We start from the raw sequence: 15,753 nt of genomic DNA on the forward strand, positions 1-15,753 counted from the left end.
ACACATGTTTGTTGAATAAACGTGTGATGGGAAGAGTGGGACTCTGGGAAGAAGACTGGAGGACACAGCCATGTGCTTTCCGGTTAGCCATTTGAGAAGAATGTGGGGATCCACTGCCTCCCCTGTCACAGTGCCTCATGTAGGGCCCACAGAAGCTTCTAACATGGTCAAAGTTCTGCCTCACAGTCCCAATTTGTATTAGGTTGAGCCCGCGGGTATCCTATCGCCAATATTTAACCATTTTGACCTGCAAAGTGATGATTTCATATGGTTCTATCTAACAAAATAGAGGCGGGGGAAGGATAGTGGAGAAATGAGATGTAAGGCTTCTTCTACCCCAGTGCTGGTTCTAGAGTTGCTGATTCTAATCCTAACATGTTTCCACAGCTCCAAATCTGACTCTAACATTCCAACATTTCAATATCTCAAGATCCTAAGGTAGATGGGCACCTGTGGTGTGCCTGCCTAGGATCCAGCCCCTACTTCTCTTAATTCCACTTTCAGAGAGTGTGGGGCAAAACTTGTCTTCCTGCTTCTAAGGGCTGGTGTATGACCAGGTCTGGCCAATCAGAGCCTTCTTTCTCCTGGCCACTGTGATTGATTTAGGGATGGGCATATGACCCATTAGCCCAATCAGAGAGAATTGCAGGTCTTTTCCTGGAGCTCCCATGAAAGAGAGGTTCTCTTCACTCTGGAGCTGTTAGTGGGGTGCATGGAAGCCTAGGGCACCATTTTTCCAACCCCTGGGGAGAACCCGCTGGAGAATGAAGCCAGACAGGAGAGAGACATTTCTGCTGATATCACTCTAGGCCCTGGATCTGAGATGTGAACTTATAAATTTTCCCCCACCCCCAAAGGCCACCACTTTGCATTGGATTTCTAGCCTTTACAACCTAACTCTATACCATGGGTGATGAATTAACACTGAAGGGTTTAGAACTCTACACTTGAGATAACAACAGTCTCTAGAATTTTAAGATTACACCTACAGCCTGACCTCAACTGCACTGCCACTGAGGAATTGCATTCCCAAGTTCAATTCCTTTCAAAAAATCAGATGATACTAGACAGGGTTTCTGCCAGCCTCTGTGGCACATTTGAGTAAATTTTAAAAAAGGCTCCCCTTCTTCAAGAAAATTACAATAAATACACAGAATACTTTCCTGCCATCTGCTGGAAAACTATTGTAATAAATACACGGATATGCGATGTCTAGGATGCGGATGGTGCTCCTTAAGATGGTTAGCCCGGTGCAGTGTACATGGCAGCTTCGAGTATGTTTACCAGCCGCAAGCAGAGCAAATGGATAAGGTGTTCATGGAACACTGACAAGGCTGCAGAGGGGCGAGGGCGGTGGAGAAAGGGGAGCACGAAGATTCTAGAGATGGGAGGTGGGGCTCGACAGGCACCTTACATCATGGATGCCCGGGATGGGCGTCATCTGCCGCAGGCAAGATAAAGAAGCAAAACAGTCCTTCAGTCCCAGGCCCTATCTAGAAGCCCGCGGGTATCCTATTGCCAGGGCGGTCCGAATCTGACACGATCTCATCAGAAGAACAGAACACCAACCAATCATAGAGGAGCTCCGGGCCATAGGGGGCGGGCCCAAAAGTCAGACCAATTGAAGTGTGGATGGAAAACCATCCGATTGGTGGGGGCAGAGGAGGAGGCGCGGTCACGTAGAGAGACCATCCCTAAGGAAGAGGGATTAGGCCTGGGGAAGGGAGCCAGTCTAGAACACTCCTGGAGCGTTTGGGTGAGACTCGGGGCAGGACTCGGAAACGAGCCAGTTGGGGGTGCCTGGAAGCAGCTAGATGAAGAACAGAGGTGCCCGAACCTGAGCGAGCTTCATCATCATGTGGGCAAATACGTGCAGGAATCCCACCACGGCGTCCCAGAGGCGGCTGTGCGCCAGGCTCTGCTGGTTCCCGGTGCAGGGGCCCTGGGGGGTGGGAGTGGGGGAGCAGAGGGCAGCGTGAGAGCCAGGCCCCGCGCGCGATGCGGGACTGCCCCGCCCTGCCCCAGCAGGCGGGCCCTACCTGGATGTACTCGGTGAGGCTGTTGAACACCTGTTTAGCTACCGACATGGCCTTAGAAAAGTTCCTCTTGCCTTGCTCCTCAATGACATCCTTGCCGGAGTAATACCAGTAGAAGTCGCTGATGGACTCCTGGGGGGCCGACACGGTGTGAGGGGGTGGCTGGGCCAACGATGGCCCCCCAGTCCTCGACCCAGGTCACACCAGGACGGCCTCACATCCTCACCTGCAGCCGCAGAAGGTAGTCCACTGTACAGATGATGATGTTAATAGTGGTCGTGTTCCCCGTCTGTGTCCGTAGGTAGTTTTGGAAATCTAGGGAGATGAAAAGTCATTCATTCATTGAGAATCTACCATGTGCTAGGGGAGGTGAACAGTGGGTCATCTATTCATTTATACAGTTAGTGTTTAAATAGAGTGCCTATTGTATGCCAGAAGTCATGTAATCATTAATTTATTAACTCTTTACCAAGTACCTATTTTGTGCCAAAGGAAGAGGGAGGATCATTTACTCATTTATGTCATAAATATTTATTGAGGGCCTGCTATATAGCAGATGTGGTGGAGGGCCATTTATTCATTGATTTTTTTCCCAAAATATGTTTCTTGAGCACCTACAATGTAGCAGAGGGACATGGAGATTTAGTCCTCCATTCATTTCCAAAATTTTTATTGAATGCTTACTGTGTGCTAAGGGTGATGGAAGACTGGTTATTTCTTTATTCGTTTATCCAACAAATATTTATTGAATGCCTACCAAAAGCCAGAGGAGATGAGCATCTATCATTTATTTGTTCATCTATTTAGCATTTACTTTGTGCCAGGCACTGTTCTAGGCCCTAAGGATACAGCAGCGAAAGAAAACAAAAGTAATAAAATCCCTGCCCTTGTGAAGCTTATATTCTCATGTTGTAATTTTCAGGAAATTCATTTTACATTGAGAGCCAGTACACGCATTTATATCTACATATACCTGGAACAGAAGTCTCACATACTCTTACTATGTGCCATGCACTCGGATAGTTTTTGTCCTGTACTAGTCTCGGTAACTATAAGGATTCTGATCTCAACCCACTGAATCTGTAGGTCTCAACCTCTCAACTTTAGCTGCCCATTAGAATCACCTGGAGGCTTTTTTTTAAAAAAAAAACCCAGTGATCAGGCCCCACCCCAAACCAATTGAATTAGAATCTCTGGAGGGTGAAACCTGGGCTTTAGAACACTTTAAAGCTGCCCAGGCATACCAATGTGCAATTAAGGTGAGAATCTCTGCAATAAACTGATTCACAACCCTCTTGGTGCACTGGTTTCCATTATTCAAAAAATGTTATTCTATGGCAGAAAGCTGATAACTGTTAGAGCTGAGCGATGGGTACTTTGGGGTTTATTAGACTATTTTCTCTACTTCAGTGTGTGGTTGAGAAGTTTGGGAATAATGATGATGATGATGATGATGATGTTGATGATAATGATAATAAAACACTGTTCATGGGTGACAGGGGTGGTAGTGAGGAATACTGGGCAGAATGATCAGGGTTGTGATGGAAATAACCCAGGGAGCCGGAGGAGCCAAGGGAGGTGGCTCACCCAGCCTGGGTAGTCAGGGAAGGCTCCTCTGAGCTGAGACCTGAAAGATAAGTAGGAGTTGGCTGCATGAATTCCAGGCTGTGCAACCTCAGGCAAGTTATTTAACCTCTCTGTGTGGCACAGACTTGCATCAATTTCCCCATATGTACCATGGTGGTCACAGCAGACTCTATAGAGCTGTTATGAGGTTTTAATGCTTTAGCATACATCAGCAGTTCCCAACTTTTTGGGCACCAGGGACTGGTTTTCCTATGAGAATCTAATGCCTGATGGTCTGAGGCGGAGCTGAGGTGGTGATGCTGGCACTGGGGGGCAGCTGCAAATACAGATGAAGCTTTGCTTGCTGGCCTCCTGCTGGGCAGCTCGGTTCTTGACAGGCCACAGACTGGTATCGATCTGTGGCCCGGGGTTTGGGGACCCTAGGCATACATAAAAGATTTAGTTTCCTGGAACCTGTAAGAAATTCACAGTCCTGGGCTCCACCCCAGAAATACTAAACATAAATTCTAGGGTGAGGCCTAGAAGTCTGTATTTTAACAAGGCCTCCAGGTGATTCTTAGGCCTGCTTAAGTTTGAGAACCACCTCTGTAGACCCATTTGTCAGTTGACCAATTCATCAAATTATCAAGGCAATAAACACAAACTTCAGTGAAGTCCTTTTAGTGTTTATAGCAATGCCATGGTGCACAGGATGGCTTTAACAGCCCTTGAAGGTTTCCCCTCCCCCCAAACTCTTATTTTCCACCTGACTTCCCTATAGCCACTTCGTAATCGCTGTAGCAGGCTGTGCCCATTTTGCCTGGTTTCACATTATAGACAAAGAGTATATTCAAATATTCAAGATTTTATAAGCAAATGTACAGGTTTTCTCACCAACCTTGTTTTCTAAACCCTTTGTGTTCATTTAAGTCAGACTATGTGCGTAAATGGTTAGATATACAGCTCCCACTCTTGTAAAGAACTCTGTCAGCTGAGAACACTGTCACAGACATGTGAAAATGAGCAAGAGACAAACCTTATGTCTGCTTTGAATGGCATTGAATACTCAAGACATGTAAGGCATGTGAGATTTGAAAGGTATTTCAAATATTTATTTGATTGGTCTGGTTCATAAAATCAACAAATTTAGGCAGAGGACTGGATTGCAAATTCGTTGGGAGAGAAATCCCACCCACGAGAATGTTTTCATTTCCAAAAGTTCATAGACCCAGGGAATAAAACTCATTTTAAACCCAAAGTCTGATTCCACCTTAGTAAAAATTCAGGAAAGGAAACCCTGGACATGTGGCACAGAGGTAATAAACCTTGAAGAAAAACTAGTTGTGGACCTAAGAGCTTTTGATAATGTAAAGCAATAGATCAAGCTTTATCCTTCGTTGAAAAGAAAGGAGTGAAGGTTAGAGATGGTTACGAATCAGTTGCCTTAAAGAACACTAGCCAAGTGGGGTGTAGCTTCTATGGAAGTTAGATTTACAATTACTCCCATTCTTGTAATGAAGCTAATTTCTGGGAAGTCCGTGGTTTCGTAATCACCTGCTAAGCGTTACAACCACAACCTTGAGATTGAAATGGCATTGGGTAGAATGTGTGACAGAATTTGGGCTGTTCCTTTAATGTTGTAAGCTATGCGTGCCATATGGGGTTATATTTTCTCACCAACAGTGTGTTTAATGAACTTGTCACTCTTGGTCTGGTTAAATCGCCTGAACCAGAACAAATGTTGTGGAAACTCTTGCTTAAGTGAAGAAAGACTCTGTGGTCCTTCCTCTGGGCAAAGTATTTTATAAGCGAAATTAGTAAGTGATTCTAATAGATGCATTGAAAAAGGCTTGCGATTTTTTTTTTCCCCTCTACAGACCCAGAGTTTGGAAATCCACCACATTTACTCAATTTCAAAATGGCCATGGGAAAATGGCAGGTGGCTAATTGCTCATTTGGCCAAGCTGGCTTTTGGCAGACTGCTTTTGGGGGATTGGACTAGCCAGAAGAAGCGAAAGTGAAGCTAAGTGGCTAGATTCCAGAAATTCAAGAGAGATTTAGGAAGGTGGGTGGACTGCGCTTGACCCTGGGTGAAAGTAAAGGATGAAGGACAATGTGGTCAAAGATGGGTGGTGAGGTCATCACTGATAAGGGGAGGAAATGGCTGGAGATGAACTCAGGCAACTCTTCCAAACCGACCCCAAACCTCCATCTCCCTCCACCCCACCCACCCCTCCTCCTCACCATTATTATGCCCCTCGCAGAGCAATTGCAGGAATCGGAACAGGTCTTGGGTGAATTCGTCATCTGCCATGACCTTCTCTCCTGGGTGGAAGAGTGGGGCAGGACCCAGAAGGGGTCAGATGCTCCAGGACACAGTACGTGCATGCAGCACTGCCCATGCACACTGCACACACATGCACAAAGCATAGGGGCACTGGGAGGAACAGCCACCACCTCAAACACATTGTGAGGGCCACGGACATCCATGACACCAGGGGGTCCGAATCTCAGAATCCACGACATCAGCACAACGAGACTCGAGGGGCCCTAAGTCATGAAGCTGGGGTCTCAAGTGTCTTTATATAACATCAGTGTCACTCTGATGTCACCACTTATGTGACGTCCAGGAGTGTATACCCAACCCAGCAGTTTCAAGCAGCTGGTATCTCCCTCAGCCCCTGTCCAGGGCTGTGGGGTTAATGGGTTATGGGGTTGGGGGTCACTTTCATGCTAAGGCTCTGAGTAGGGGGTGACGGGATTGAAAGCCAGCCAAATTGGCTCAGATGCCTTGAAAGCAGCCAACCCAGGAGAAGCAGAAGAGGAGGCGTGTCAACATGAGCCTATTGGAACTGGTATCGGAAAGAAGCCAATCATGGAGGGCTGCAGGACAGAGAGATGAGGAGGCTAGACAGTGAATGGGCCAACCAGAGCAGGCGCGGAGGCCGCACACACGCCAATCCGAGTGGAAGCTGGGGCCAAACAATTCAGTTGACTGATGGGAACCGCTGACCCGACCAATCCGGGTCGTGCTTCAGAGAGCAGGGCAGATGGGAGTGGGAAAACCCCACCCCGGGACTGCGAATCTGGGTCCGGAAGTCCGAGCACATCCATCTGGAAAGGGATCTCTGCCATCTTCTCTAGCTTCTACTTTACATATGAGAAAACTGAAGCCAACAGAACGTAACTGACTCGTTCATAGTCCCAGGTGTTGCTAGTGGCTAATCTGGGACTCGAATCTTGGACTCTGGACCCTGACTTCAAGACTTTCCGCCCGCCGACACAGTGACCCACTGAAGGGTTCCTCCCTCCCTGGATGTCCCAGATCCTCAGCCCCCAGGTGGAGGGGGCGGTAGGGATTAGAAGGGGGGCGTGGCAGCGTAGCACAGCAAGGGGAATGGGTGGGGGAATTACCGTTCTGGCGGTTGATGACTGGGGCAGCCAACAGGATGGGAGGAGGAAGCAGGAGAAAAGAGGGAAAAGAGAGACAGAAGGAGACAGACACAGAAAAACACACAGTGACGCACGATCAGGGACGAAGACAGACATGGAAAAAGAAACAAGAGTGAAAGACAGCAATAAGGAGACAGAAGGAAGCCACGAAAAGAATGAGAAATGATAGTAAAAGCATTGGGAAAGAACGAAGAAGGATGAGAGGGAGATGGACAGGTAGAGGTGGAGAGGCAGGAGGCGAGGATCAGGGCAGAAAGGTTAGACACGTCACAACACGGCAAAGAGGAGACTCGATTAACCCGGATTAGGGACATTAATGAGAGAACAGCAACCAGGGCGGGGGTTTGGGGGTATGTGAAGGGTGGAGTCCGAGTGATGATGGATAGGAGAACCCAGGATGAAAACACGCCCAAGGGAGGGGACCACGGGGAGGAAGACCCTGGAGGAATGGGGCAGAGGGCAGGACTGGGGACCACTGCATGGGGCAGGGGAGGGGGAGACCTGGGGATGCTCTTGGGGAGGGGGGTGCCTTGGAGAAAGGGAGCTCTGAGCAGTGTCGGGGGAGGGGGCGGATCCTGAAGGAAGAGGATATCCCAGGGAGAGGGAAGCCCAAGAGAGGGCCTCACCAGTTCCATCCTCGTTCACCATGCCCAGCCCCTCTGCCTTGTTCTGTCTCTCGAATGCATTGAGATCCAGGACGCTGAGGGAAAGAAAGGAGAGACAGGGAGATGTGCGGAGGCCTCTGCCCTTCTTTCTTCCAGAGCCCTGCAGCGCCCCACAGGGGAAGGTGGAGAGCCATGGTAAACCATGAATGAGCAGAGAGGAAGAGGAAGCAGAAACTAAGAGTGGGCAGAAGCTCTGCAGCTATGAAGTAATGTGGGGCGAGGATGAAATATGTACACATTGAAATCGGGAGGATACGGAAATCATCGATTAGCAAACGCTTCGTTCAGAGCGGTAGAGAAAGTCGGTCGACAGCAAGAGGAGCACGGAGGCAGACAGTTGTAGAGTCACATTAATAGGGGTCATCAGAGAGAGCCCAGATCTCCTGGGGCAGGTGCCTCTTGAATTTTCAACCACTTCTGATTCCAGATGCCTGGATCCATAATATAACTCATTCTTGAAGCAGTGGCCTTTTACCTCCCTTATTGTTGCATGTGAATTCTTATTATAAACTCCTTATCATTGAGCTGGTCTGAGTGGGTCTCTGTTCCCGGAACCAAGAGCGGAACTGGAACTGGAAGTGGTACCAGGGGTGGGGGCACAGCCACACCAAACGGCTTCACTAAAAGGTATGCACTAGAGCCTACCTGCATGTCTGCATCAGCGCCTGGATACTCTGGAAGAAGCCAACTTCCTTCTTGTCCTTCAGATAATCCAACATTTTCTGCAGAGGAGGCGGGAGAGGAGGAAGAACTGGGAGTCACACAGGAACCTCCCACCTTTTTTGGTGCCCCTCCCTAGTCCCTTCTGTTACCTGCTGCACATCAGCATTGCCCCCATTTAAGATGGAGATGCCCAGCTTCAGGGTGGAGGACACCATGGCGCCAGTCTCTCCTGGAGATGGACAAAAGATGGTCTGCTCAGTTTGGGAGCAGTATTCTCCACCCATCAGAAAACAGCCTTCCAGGAGATGTGAGAGAAGCGGGTGAAGGAGTGTGCAAGGGAGATCGTGACTGAAGGATGCATGAGAAATCGCAAGGCAAGTGGAACATGCAAGGGCTGGGGTGTGTGTGCAAACCATAGGCATGCAGGGGGGAGTGGCAGCATAGCACACTGGGTCCACAGGAAACGGATGGGTTAGGGAGAGTGAAGACAGGATGAGTGTGCTCAGGAGGAGCCGGATGCATGTGGAGGACACCTTTGCAGGCACTGATCATCTGGAGCACCATCTCTGCAGCCCCCCGGTTGTGCAGCCGCGCCTGCTGGTACAGGAGCCTCTGCTTCTCCATCTCTTTCTCCTGGGGTAGAGCCAGGCCCGCGGGGCTGAGTGAGTCCAGACTCTCCAGCCCAGCCTTTCCCCTCACAGACTCGTCCTTCTTCCCTGTGTTCCTGCTCCAGCCACATCTGCTGGTTCATTCTTTCAGCTGTGAGCCCCCTCTAGCCCTTGGGACTGAAGTCTGTGATTTGCCTCTTATACCTAGTGCAGGGCTGGGCATGGTGCAATCTTAATCTGGGCCCACAGACCTCCAAGAGGTCGATGGATAAAATCCAGGCCGTATGTGAACTTAAATGAGGAAAACAGTGATATTTTTATGTTTACCACCCTCTGAAATGTAGCATTTTCTCCCATTATAGATGAGGCCATAAATCATAGCAAAATTATCGGAACTCATGGTTGTGTCACCAATAAGGATCACAGATATTTCCATGTCACATGTTTATAGGTATCTCAAAATTCCACTTATATTCATCACTACTTATCAATTACAGTAGCTATTGGACCCACTGTTAGATCTTGTTATTTGACAGATTAATAAAGAAGTACAGATATTACCGTATCAAAAAATTTTAAATAATATTTTGATAGCTATGTTTTGACATCCACTATTGTTTTATTTTAGTTTGGGGTGTACAGCATAATGGTTAGACATTTATAAAATTTACAAAGTGATCCCCACTAAGTTTTAATATGCTTATTTCCAATGTTATGAATTCATGTTCTACATTTAAAAACATGATTCTGAGAACAGCTTCACCAGATATCAAAAGGACCCCTGCTACGAAAGAAGTTAAGAGATTCGGGGAAATGCTTGCTGATCGACTTAACGATGAATGGACATGTTGTATGTCTACTAGCTCTTTCTCCCTGCTTGGCCTTTGCAAGTGCTGTATCCCCTACCTGGAATGTCTTCCTCCTTTTCTTCGATTCCTTTCGTCCTGCTCAGACATCCCCTCCTCTGAGAAGCCCTCCTGACACACTGCCCCCCTGGCTGGGTCAGGAGCCTTACCTGGGCTACCTGAACTTCCCTCATAGCTCCCTGAGCTTCTCTGGCTTCCCCAGCCCTGGCCCCGCTGCCTATGTCCCCCTATCCTAGCCCTGACCACTCTGCCTGAGCTTCCTTCATCGCCACCACGAGTACTCTGTGCTGTTACTGTCTGATGCATAAACTGGTAACTGCAGTGTCCCCAACATCACAAAGCAGCCAGCTATGATCTGTTTACACTTAGTGAATGAAAGGGGATGACCAAAATCAGGGTCCCCCATCCCTTTCCTCCAGGACCTCGTGATCCCACCTACCTCGAAAGAAACCTCAGCCTCTTCTTCAGCTTCACTGTTCTCCGCTCCCTCCTCCAGGTGGCAGCTCTGGGGATAGAGCATCAGTTAGGGGTGATGGGGAACAGAGGAGATACCCCAGTTCACCCCCAGCCCTTTCAGTGGGCAGGCATGGCAGCTGGGGAAAAGGGGACCTGCCCTGGATGGGGGCAGGGTCTCACCTTTGCCATGATATCCGCATATGCCATATACAGGAAATCCTCATCCAGTTTGCTGAGGAAGTAATTGGGGAGATTGTCAGAACCCAGGAGAGAGGACCCCCATCTTATAGCAGCTTCCAGTTTTCCTTTGGAAAGCCACCCCGCCCCACGCTCAGGCTGTGTGGTTCACGCGGAGTAGACTGTCCATGGCCAGAGTGGGCCTGTGGTCAAGGCCGAGCCAAGCAGCACTTTCTATCTGTTCAGCCACAATAACAGGTCAGAAACGGTCATGTGGTCTGGCTGGTCCAGTGGAACTCATTTTGGGAGCTTTGCTGGAACTATTGGTGGAGGCGCTCCCTTTCCACTGGGATTGCTAAAATGGCGTGATGGAAGCCTGGAGTTTCTGGGTCCATCTTACCACCTGATGGCTCACTTGACAACTATAACCAACCACCTTGTCCTTGGGTCTCTTCAATAATAATAATAATAATAATAATAATAATAATAGTAGTAGTAGTAGTAGTAGTAGTAGAAGTAATACCCAAGACCTATTAAATATTTATCCCATGTTAGTCCCTGTTCTGAGTGCTTCATATATATTAACACATTAATCCTCACAGAAATCCTATTAGGCACGTATATTTCTAGCTCCATTTTACCAGTGAGAAAACTGAGGCACAAAGAACCTTCTGAGCTAACGTTACACAGCTTGTACCAGAATTCAAACCTGGATAGTCTAACTCCAGAGTCACTGCTTTCCCAGAGGATGGAAAACAGGACACTTAGCTTCCCAGCCTCCCCGGTAGCCTGATGTCAAAATTCTGGCCCGAGATATGTGCAGAAGCCCAGCAAAGAGGGCTTCTCATCTTGGATAAAAAGATCTTGATCTTGCTTAGAGAAAAAAAGCCTCTCCTCTTCTTTCTGCCTGGCATGCGGTCATGTCTGGAAGTTCAGCATCCATCTTGTGATCACAAGGCAAAAGCTCAGAACAACAGTGCAGAAAGCCCGAACAAGTCTGTCAGCCTGAAGGACCCTGTGACTGTCACTGTGTGTCACTGCCCAGGCCTGGACTTTCTACCTCCCGACTTCACATTATATGAGAAAAATAAATCCCTGTGCGTCCATTTCTTCATCCACAGAAAGGAGTTGGTAAAAGTATCTCTCTCACAGTGTGAGGATTGAGAGAATACGGATGTTAAGTGTTTAGCATTGTGCCTGACACATAAACTCTTGCTAAATGTCCCGTTATTATCACCATCATCAGTAGCAGCACCCTTATTAGTGTCATCTATTCCCAGGACCACCATTAGCCCATATGAAGACTGTGTGAATTAGAAAAAGGCCCCCTTCTTCACTTCCATCTGTTGAAAATTTGTCATAATAAACCGATTTTTTCCTCTAATATACTGATATTGTTTGAGCAAGACATTTTCTTCTAGAAAAACTCAAATCAATATTGCCTGTGATGTGACCCTTTCAGAAGAGATGGCCTTGTCAAGTGCTCAGCTGCCCAACGGTACATGGTGGCCCTGACTGTCCTAGTAAAGTGACATTGAAAGATCAGCCGTGGAGCTCCCCTAGGACACAGAGGATTTCTCTTGAGGAACAGAGAGGTTGATGGGGCAGGGAGGTAGAGGGTTCCTTACAGAGACGGAAGAAGGGTCCTCACCTCTTTTCAGTCAAGGCTGTGCGGCTGAAGTGCAGGACGAGCTGGTGCAGGGGGTCTGGCTTCTTCTCCTCCACCTCTTCCTCTTCCTCCTCCTGCTCCCCTGCTTTCTGGGGGGAGGGGTGGGACTTAGGGGAGGGGCTTCTGGAGTCCCCTCCTGTCTCCCAAAACGCCCTTCTGGGCTGGATGTTTTTCTCTTCCCTCACATCTTGCACCCTCCCTTACTTCTGCCCAAGCCAGGGGACGCCTTTCCCATACCCCTCGATGCGAAGGATGGCCCCTGGAGGTGTGCAATGGGCAGCCTCGCCCCCCGGCCCTAGCCCTCTCTGCCCCCACATTCCCAGGCAGGCCCCAGCTCACTGAAAGGTCATCTATCATGCGGTCCTCAAAACTGTGGTCTTCAGTCAGGATCCATGTGGCCTTGTAGCTCTCCAGGAACATGTTACATGCCCGGTGCCTGCAAGGGGAGGGTGTGGGGCGAAGTGGGACCTTCTCCCCTCCACATCGCCTCTGACTTCCCACGCATCTGCCTCCCGCGACCATTCCTCAGGACCTCATCGGGTGGGCAGTCCATCCTCCTGCCTCCTCAGCCACTCCTTTCCCACGGCCCCGTTAGCTCTCCTCCTCCCTGGGGGTCTTACGTGGGCAGGTTGTACAGGGGGGTCATGCGGAAACAGGCAACGACCGCCCTTCGGCGCTGCTTGGACAAGAGCTTGTGCCACACAGCCTTCTTAGACTTGTAAGGGTGCTCGATCTGGGGGCGAGACAATCTGTCATGTCCTTACACTCTGCCCCTCGCCCGATCCCCACTTCTAGCTCCAAGTGAAACTGACGTCTGTGCCCCAGTCCAAATTCGGGCCGACTCACAGGGCCAAAGGAACACCTTAGCTCCACCAATAAAGTCAAAATCTGACCTGGACTTTACTTCCAAACCAAAATTTCTCCCCTTTGTCCCGCCCACAGGCCAAGGCCCCGCCCCAAGCCCAAGCCCCCCTCCCCCCCAGGTCCTGCCCACAGAGTCAAGGAGTCTCTACCCGGCCGCATTCCCGGACCCAGAGTTCTGTCCCTGGCCCAAGGTTGAGCACCAGGTCGTGCCCCCAATCCAAGTTTCCGATCTAAGCCTCGATTTAAACTCAAAGCCCCACCCAGGCCCCACCCACAGCCCCAAGGCCCGCCTCTTGCCCCGCCCAAAGACCCAAGCTTCGGCCACTCGGCAGTAAGACCTCCTCCGCCCCGCCCACCTGCTCCAGATGGTAGAGCACCGCAGACACCTCCTGGACTCTGCGCACGATCTTCTCCGGGTCGTCGGCGTCCTCCTCGCGGCCCGGTAGGCCCCGGTACAGGGCCATCTGCCAGCGCAGAGAAGGGGAGCCTTCAACCTGAGAGGAGAAAGAACAGCCGGCTGGCGTGAGGGCCTCTCCTCTGCCCGCTCCCTTCTCCGGCTGTCCCGCCCCTCTTTCGATGCTGTCACAATTTGATAAGGAGTACAAGTAAGGTGCTTCTTTCGATGCCTGGTAGATAGTAAGTGCTCAAACGTTGCCTATTATTGTTGCTATTATCCTGACGTGCCCAGATGCAGATTAAGGAGGCGTACCTTTCCCTGAAGGTGAAGGTTGTTTTGCAAAAATTCCCGGACTTCCTCATCTGTGTCTTTCTGGGGAAACATGACCAAGCTGGGTCACTTTGGAGGACCCAGTATCCTCCTTGACCCGCAACCCTTTCATTCCTAGGCCTGTCACCCCAGCAGCTGGTGAGAGGTTTGTGTGGGGAGGATCTGAGAGAAACCAAAGGATTTGAAAGTCAGGAGTGGTTAGGGGGTGAGGGGTCTTAGAGGCCACAGAAGCACCTTGAAGAGACGGTAAGGATTAGAGGGGCCTCGTGGGGCTGTGAGAGGAGGTGGGGGTGACACGAGGACATCCTCAAAGGTCAAATAAGGCCACAGAGGGATTACCAAAAGTCAGAGGAGGGTCAGAGTTGGGCTTCGAGTCAGCGGGAAATGGGCAGGGAGTTCTGGAAGATCAGAGGGGTGAGGGGGGTTATAAGGGAGATGGCAGGTCAGCAGAGGTCATGGAGTTGACATGGAGGCCAAAGCGAGAGTCAGCAGGGTGGGGGTTCCTTGAGGTCCCAGGAGATGGGGGCCCGCCAGGACCAAATGGAAGGGTCAAAGGGTCAAAGGGGCCCTGGAGGGCTCTTTGAGGTCTTGGCAGGACCCAACAGGTCCTGAGAGGAGCTTGAGGTCCTGAAGGAAGGAGCCTTTAGGATTCTAGGAGAGGAGGTGCTTGTGATACAAGGGGAGAAGTCAGTGGTCTTCAGGGCCCCCGGCGGGGGGCGGTTAGTAGGTTGTCAGGGTGCATAGCAGGGTCCTGGGAGGAGGTTTCTAGGGGGTCTCAGGCAGGATACTGGGAGGGTTTCTTAGAGTCTCTGAGGCTGAAAAGGATCGGGGGTTGTTATCCCATACAAGGGATAAGTAGGGTCCTGGAGGCCTCCTTGGGGTCCCAGAGGGTTTAACAGAGTCTGGGGGCAGGGTCAATTGATCCCCAGGATTGCTATGACCTCAGAGGATTAGGTGTGGACCTGGAGAAGGGGCCATTAGAATTTTGTGGGGCTACTTAGGGTTACAGGGTGCTCACTGGGCCCCTGAGAGTCTTGGGAGGCTCAGTTGGATGTCAACAGAGTCCAGAGGAAGGGGCTAGCAGGGCCCTGAGGGAAAGAGATGGTGAGCTGGAGGGCTCAGTGGGGACCCAGAGGTTCAGGGGAGGACCAGTGGAGTCATAAGGGGCTCAGTGGGTCCCAATAAGTTTGGGGAGGTCTTGGTAGAAGGCTCAGAGTTTCAGGGGTGCTAATGGTATCTCAGGAGTCTGCTCAGAGTCCTAATGGGTTTGGTTGGCATAGTTCTGGGGGAGGGTGTTCAGTTGAGTATCCCTGAAGCCTCAACCTGGTCCTTGGGTCCTGGGGTCTTAGTGGCATTTCTGGGTTTCAGGGAAGGTCCTTAAGTCCTAGGGCTCTGGCAGTACCCCGAGTAAGGTCCTCAGCATCTTGGGGGAAAGCTCAGGGCATCCTAGGGGCCCCGTGAACCCTCAGGTCCTGGAGGATTCAGTAGGGTTTTAAGGGGGGCTCCCAGTGGGATCCTGGGGTTCAGCAGGGCCTCGGGGGCTTGTGGGGTGCTGAGTGGGATCCTGGCAGGTTTCCAGAAGGGGGCCGGGCAGGCACCAGGGCATAGCGAGTCTTGGCCAGCGTGATGAGGTCCTGGTCAGTGGGTGCACACATGTTCAGGCCAATGGGCAGCATCTTCTTGAGTGTGGCCACAATCAGCGACGTCTGCACAGAGTACCGGTCCCCTCGGCGCTTCTTCTTCGTGCGTTCCTGGTCTGAGCCACCTGACTGTGGGGACATGGGGCTCAGTACTAGGCTGAGTCCCAGCCTGGCCCCATGCTCCAGCCCCACTCCACACTCCAGCCCCCTGCCTGGATACCAGGCAGCCCCTCCCCGATCTCAGGGTCTGCTTCAGTTTCCACCCTATACTTTGCGGATCTTTCACTTCAGACCCCCAGCCCCGACCCTCCCAGACCCATGCCCTATCCCAAATTTCCAGCTTCTACCCCACACCTTCCGGAT

General features: G+C 50.5%; 1 protein-coding gene across 1 annotated transcript in view; it reads right to left on the reverse strand.

Annotated features, from left to right (window-relative positions):
• RYR1 (ryanodine receptor 1) overlaps window positions 1-15,753 on the reverse strand; it is a 110,487-nt gene that overhangs the window by 29,247 nt on the left and 65,487 nt on the right. Inside the window, exons 62-78 of the mRNA XM_011372340.2 lie at window positions 15,349-15,519; window positions 13,733-13,792; window positions 13,380-13,517; window positions 12,780-12,892; window positions 12,499-12,595; window positions 12,142-12,248; window positions 10,494-10,545; window positions 10,297-10,362; window positions 8,917-9,016; window positions 8,533-8,612; window positions 8,366-8,442; window positions 7,682-7,755; window positions 7,017-7,034; window positions 5,847-5,927; window positions 2,263-2,351; window positions 2,040-2,168; window positions 1,838-1,942 (exon numbers count right to left, since the gene is read on the reverse strand). Of these exons, the coding sequence (XP_011370642.1) occupies window positions 1,838-1,942; window positions 2,040-2,168; window positions 2,263-2,351; window positions 5,847-5,927; window positions 7,017-7,034; window positions 7,682-7,755; window positions 8,366-8,442; window positions 8,533-8,612; window positions 8,917-9,016; window positions 10,297-10,362; window positions 10,494-10,545; window positions 12,142-12,248; window positions 12,499-12,595; window positions 12,780-12,892; window positions 13,380-13,517; window positions 13,733-13,792; window positions 15,349-15,519 (1,557 nt within the window). The remainder of the gene's footprint in view (window positions 1-1,837; window positions 1,943-2,039; window positions 2,169-2,262; window positions 2,352-5,846; window positions 5,928-7,016; window positions 7,035-7,681; window positions 7,756-8,365; window positions 8,443-8,532; window positions 8,613-8,916; window positions 9,017-10,296; window positions 10,363-10,493; window positions 10,546-12,141; window positions 12,249-12,498; window positions 12,596-12,779; window positions 12,893-13,379; window positions 13,518-13,732; window positions 13,793-15,348; window positions 15,520-15,753) is intronic.

The sequence above is a fragment of the Pteropus vampyrus genome, unplaced genomic scaffold, assembly GCF_000151845.1.
Source record: "Pteropus vampyrus isolate Shadow unplaced genomic scaffold, Pvam_2.0 Scaffold203, whole genome shotgun sequence".
Taxonomy (NCBI): Eukaryota; Metazoa; Chordata; class Mammalia; order Chiroptera; family Pteropodidae; genus Pteropus; species Pteropus vampyrus.